Raw genomic sequence first — 5,380 nt, forward strand, 5'->3', positions numbered from 1 at the left:
TTAATAGGAAGAAAATCAATTAAAATGAATGTTTTGCCATCCTAAACTCTAGTTAGTAGCTAGATGTTAAAATTCCCACCCTCAACCCTTTGAACTTGAAAGAAAAAAGAAAATTAAAATGAAACATTATTAATACTATTAAACCATCAATTACATAAACTAACTCAAACAAGCATAGGATGACCCATGAATTATCCCTAAACATAGCTTCAATTTACATATATTCAACAAATCTACCATTTTTTTTTTTAATTTTCATAAAAGTGAAATTCGCAGTTGCATTGACTCCAAAAATTTATCCCCATCCATTGAGTTGAAATATGTAAATTTTAACTGAAAGCAAAGGTTCTATATAGTCACAATTTGAAATTACTCATCATAAATCATAGTACAACCATATGCAAATATGTACAGTTTAAATAAAGAGCATAGGAAATAAAATTAACTTTGAAACTTCCACAATCTAATGAACTTATCATTGTGCGTTGTGGCTATCTTGTTCATTCCAACGGCCAAGCTTGTGATTGAAGGTCTATTCCTTCTGTTTATGGCATCAATAGGAGTCTCATCTGACAGTCTTTTCCCTATCCTTTCTTCGACAGTTCCGAGACTGTTTTGATGTGTCGATAACAATCTACTATCCATAATACAACATGACCGCACTGTGCCCGTATTCTGATCTAAAATACGTAGAATGCCATCTATTCCACCAACAGCCAAACTTGACCTGTCATTTTGGAGATGTTGCAAAGAATATACGACGTTTGGGCTCACTCGGGATTCCCATAAGGATTTCATCATCCTGAGAAATGTGCAGAACTCAATGAGTATATAATTTGATGACAGCGACTAAAGTAGTAAATCCACACATAACATGATCTGAAATTAAGAATATCCTAGGCAGCAAGAATTGTAGCATCAAAACTTCTCTTCGCTTTAGTATAATTGAAGGATAGAAGTAAAGAACCTCCGGAATTCTTATACACAATTTCAGAAGAATTTTCATTTTGTTTCACTATTCAAACAGCAATGGAAATTCAACCATTAAGTTAACCCCCATGGGATTAACAATTAAAACGTCGTAGTTGCAAAGTTCACAGCAGAAAATTGTTTTCTGTATCCATTATCCTTTAATTGTTCAAGCAGCAAACTGAAATAGGTCAGGGCAATTGAAGTTACATCTGAAGTTCCTTTTAATTACCTGAGGTCCCAACAATAGACATGGCCGGCAGTTGATCCCGCGAACACTAAATGTGAAGAATCGTTGTAACACAAACTCCTTATCCCTGCAAAGAGAGATTGTAGTAAAACATACACTGCATTTAACACAAATTGATCCAAAAAGAAATATTGTTTTTACACATGATGAAACCTATTACACAAATCATCCTGCAGCTAACATGAAGGGAATTAACCACAAGGAAAGCTATGGATGTTATCCAATTGAAAAGCAAAATGTGATAGTGCCTTCAAAAGAATGCTAAAATAGCTAACTGCAATGTAAACCACTTGGGACTGATCTCGAGATGTTAAATTACAAAGCCTGAAATGCTTCAATTCTTATCTCTAATTCAGAGGACTATTTGTCATGTTATATTTTGTATATAGTAAGTCTGTGACACACAAAAGTTTAAAACGAGGAGATAAAGAGACGAGAATTGTTCAAGAGTAATACTGCCACATGCATGGAGAATCTGAAATGAAGGCATCAGATATAACCTACGGTATTTCTTGATCTGAGCATTGCCACCCGCTGATCAGACCGAAGACCCGATACTCCAATGTTTCCAAGTAAAGAACCACCAAGTATGAGCTGATCATCACTCACACATAAGCATGTCACTGGCCCAGGAAGCATCCTGCAATGAAAATTAACAAAATTGGTATGGAAGCCAAAATAGAACATGGTATGTCAACCATTTAGGAAATTCAAATAAAACTACCCACGCAATAAGAAATGCTCAAAATTAGTTTTCCATTAACCTTTGATTCACATAAAATATAGATTTAAACATTCTAATGTGAAAATGTCAGCAACAGCGTTTGTGTGCATGGAGAATGAAAAAGTAATCAATATCAATTTCGAGTCATAGTATTTTCACCAATTCAACTTCTAATGATAGCTCCTTTTGTCTGGTTCAGTCATTGCCTAAACTTAGTCTGTTAGTAGCCCCTGCCCAGAGAACAGAAGGAAAGATGCAATATCAAAAATATTTCTCCCGTTTTACCTGATAATTCTAGAGCATCTCCTACTGTACATGTCAAATACATGAGCTGTTCCATCTTCACAACCCACAACAGCCTCTGCATCAAAGTAACTGGAAGCAGAATTGGAAGACTCACCAATAAAATCGATTGAAAATCAATTGAGAAGCAGTTTAAGCCTATAAATGATTGTGGAATAGAAAATATTGAATAAGTTTATTTCCTAAAAGCAAAAGGCTAAAAATAAAATTATAATTATATAGATCTTTAGATGCTACTGTTTCTTATGCCTCTACTATATATTAGATGGCACAGTTTTTTTTTTTGTAATTGCCTGAGTTTTCTTTTCGCGAGAGGATCTCATCCTCTTCAAGTCTGTTTAATTACATTATTCAACAGTAAATTATTTATATTTATTTCAGGGAAAGAAAGTAAATCTTCTAGAAGATAAATTCGAAACACGTTCATAATTGTTGTAAATGTCAATGATACTTCAGTGAAACTTAAATGATTTTAACATAAAAAAGTTAAAGCCACATACCGCATACACAAACCCTTCACAAAAGTACATTCACGTGAAGGAAATATACTCCTATTCCCACTCCGACTCCATATGCACAACTGTCTGCCAACCAAACCAACAATCTAGAACAATGGATTGGAAAATTAGATTCCATTCACCTAATATCAGTTCTCTATTGGGAAAAGAATAAAGTGTATGATTCCAGCCAGAAAAGTGCTGAATTATTTAAGATTCAAAAGACAAAAAGGAAAGGATTGCATATATGTATAGAAGGATCTCTCACCTTTTCCTATAGTGTACCATGTCTTGTCAAAAGTTTTCTAAACAAGAAGTAAGAATTTCATCATATTTATAAGAGATACGTTGATATTACCTTGCCCATATCAAAATCAAAGTCAACTAATGGCACTTTCTCAGGAATTGAATATTCTTCTAGACATCTAAATTTTTCTGGCGACCAAAGTCTCATAACCTGGAATTGTAGCAACATCTTTTAGTAGAACCAAGTGACAGGTGAGGCATCACAACAAGCTAATATCAGAATTGTTCAAACTAAGTACATCTCTCTATATCTATCACCCACACACTTGAAGCAAATCTCTCTCTAACACATTTGCTTCTTTATTCATTTATCCCTTTTTTTCTTTGGGTGGCTGGGACAAAGAAATGCATTCAACCAAATTCTATCAAATAGTAGAGCAAGAAGCTATACTTTATCGCCCACTCCTGTAAGAATTAAGCCCATCTTCATTCGGCATTGTTCAGCCCTATATAAAAATCCATGTCACAGGAGTTATTACGCAATGTGCACACGTGCGAGCACACACACACAAACACAATGATGCAAATGTTTGTGAGAGTGTGAAAACATTTATCCTAATCCAATTATGCTTCTATTCATACAATAATAATAATAATGATAAAGCTACAAAACAATGGAGAAACATCTTATCAAAGTATTTTAATCTCTGACTGAAGGGAAACACTGAAATTATGTTGATTAGAAAATTTGACATACAATAAGATGTCTGAGGATAAAGAATCCTCAGCTGTAGATAAGAAAACACAGGACAGTAAAATAAGGAAACGATCTTATCTGATACTTCAGCAATCAAACTCCTAACTTCAGATGCTCCATAACAAGTACGTCTAATGAACACAAGCAGTTTGTAATTCATAAATAACATCTTAGAAATGACCAATGTCCATCTTGCCAAAGTTACCTCACTGAATGGCCAATCCATTGAGAAACTCTTATGCGACCTTCCTTCAAGGCCAACTTGTGTCGTTCCATCGCTATTTCCTCTAAACATTCCAGCAATGGTTTCTCCAAAGAAAATGATACTTCGGAAGTACTAGCGGTGTTCATCTCCTGCTTCTGATATCTCGAGCAAAACGTTCTCAATATCTCGGACTTATAAATAGCATAATTCCTTCAAGCACATTCAAAATTTTGTTAGAGATATCAAATTAACAGGAAAAAGAAACTTCAAATACATCAAAGAAATTCACTACGCTTTTGTTCTCTCTTTTTCTCAGAGATAGAAAATGAAAAAGAATACCAGGATTTACAAACAACTGAGCATCGAACCAAGTCGAAAAGGTCAAGGAACGAGAAAATTATGCACAGGATGTCGTAGCTTAGGGAGTGAACTGGTTTTGCATCAATATCACTCCGTCTTCTCGTCGAGGACCTCTCGGCAGCCGGTGGAGGAGTCATCGCCGGCGAATCCCGTCAGCCGTTTCACGGACGGAGACGAATTGAAGCAAAACGCAGACGTATGCAGAAGAAGGCCGGTGGCTACTTGGATGAGAATCTGTGTGGGCTTTGGATCTGCTGATGGACGAGTGCTTGAAGGCCCATTTGCCGTGAAAAGTTTAGATTTATTTAAAAAATTAAAAAAAAATGCAAAACAATGATGAAATTAATTTTATTTAGCAAGTACAAAGGCGAGTGATTTACAAGAATTTCTCTCTCAATACACAAATCTTTCTTTCATTAACTTTGTTCATCTCACATCTATCACTTATTTTTATATTTTGATCATGCAGAAGTTGAGAGCCATGGTCTTTAACCCTTGTGTAATCTATTTTTGTAATTTGGACTTTATTTAGATTGATTAGATTCAATTTTAAGGATGTTTTTGCTAAGAACAATTCGACTTTCTTTTAAGTAAGTAAAATTCTACTTGTTGGGTTTATTTGTTGTGGGTTAGCATTATAATTATCTTAATTGCGTTCTTGAATTGTATGTGTTCTCTGGATGATTAAGTATGTTGTATTATTGTAGTGATATTGTATTGACTAGCATACTGAAATGTTATACAATTTTGCATCAGTTGAGATACCTAGAGTTTGATTTCTTCAATCATATCTTTGTCTTTGGCAACTTGATGTTGATGTTCTTAATAGAAGTCTCATAAGCTAGTTCTTGAAGTGGATTATGCGCTTTATTTTGTTTATTAAGAAATTTTAGTTTCAAAGTGAGGGTCTGAGTCGTTTATTTACATTACCGAAATCTCACACATTCAAATTTCTAGAGAAATGACAAGATTTTTTTTGTTACTCCTTTTGTTTCTTGTTTATCTTACTACTAGTTTATTAAATTTTAAAATTTTTAGATTAGGAATGTGATTCTTATTTGAAAATGTT

General features: G+C 34.3%; 1 protein-coding gene across 1 annotated transcript; it reads right to left on the reverse strand.

Moving 5' to 3' along the window:
* Window positions 1-304: 304 nt before the first annotated feature.
* LOC120087012 (F-box/WD-40 repeat-containing protein At3g52030) lies at window positions 305-4,603 on the reverse strand. Its single transcript, XM_039043853.1, has 9 exons — window positions 4,291-4,603; window positions 3,952-4,161; window positions 3,441-3,495; window positions 3,102-3,200; window positions 2,747-2,850; window positions 2,229-2,318; window positions 1,720-1,859; window positions 1,202-1,286; window positions 305-802 (listed from the first exon to the last, which is right to left on the reverse strand). The coding sequence occupies exons 1-9, from the start codon at window positions 4,446-4,448 to the stop codon at window positions 442-444; spliced, it is 1,302 nt and encodes a 433-aa protein (XP_038899781.1). The 5' UTR covers window positions 4,449-4,603; the 3' UTR covers window positions 305-441.
* Between the last annotated feature and the right edge of the window lie 777 nt (window positions 4,604-5,380).

This window comes from Benincasa hispida, chromosome 9 (genome assembly GCF_009727055.1).
Source record: "Benincasa hispida cultivar B227 chromosome 9, ASM972705v1, whole genome shotgun sequence".
NCBI classification, from domain to species: Eukaryota; Viridiplantae; Streptophyta; class Magnoliopsida; order Cucurbitales; family Cucurbitaceae; genus Benincasa; species Benincasa hispida.

Bases quoted from the DNA above. Each gene is read 5' to 3' on its own strand.
- LOC120087012 (XM_039043853.1), bottom strand. From the start codon at position 4,448: ATGACTCCTCCACCGGCTGCCGAGAGGTCCTCGACGAGAAGACGGAGT. The intron at 3,496-3,951 runs GTAACTTTGGCA...ATTTTTATATAG, and splicing joins TGGATTGGCCATTCAGTGAG to GGCTGAACAATGCCGAATGA. The intron at 1,287-1,719 runs GTTATATCTGAT...CTCTCTTTGCAG, and splicing joins CAGATCAAGAAATACCGTAG to GGATAAGGAGTTTGTGTTAC.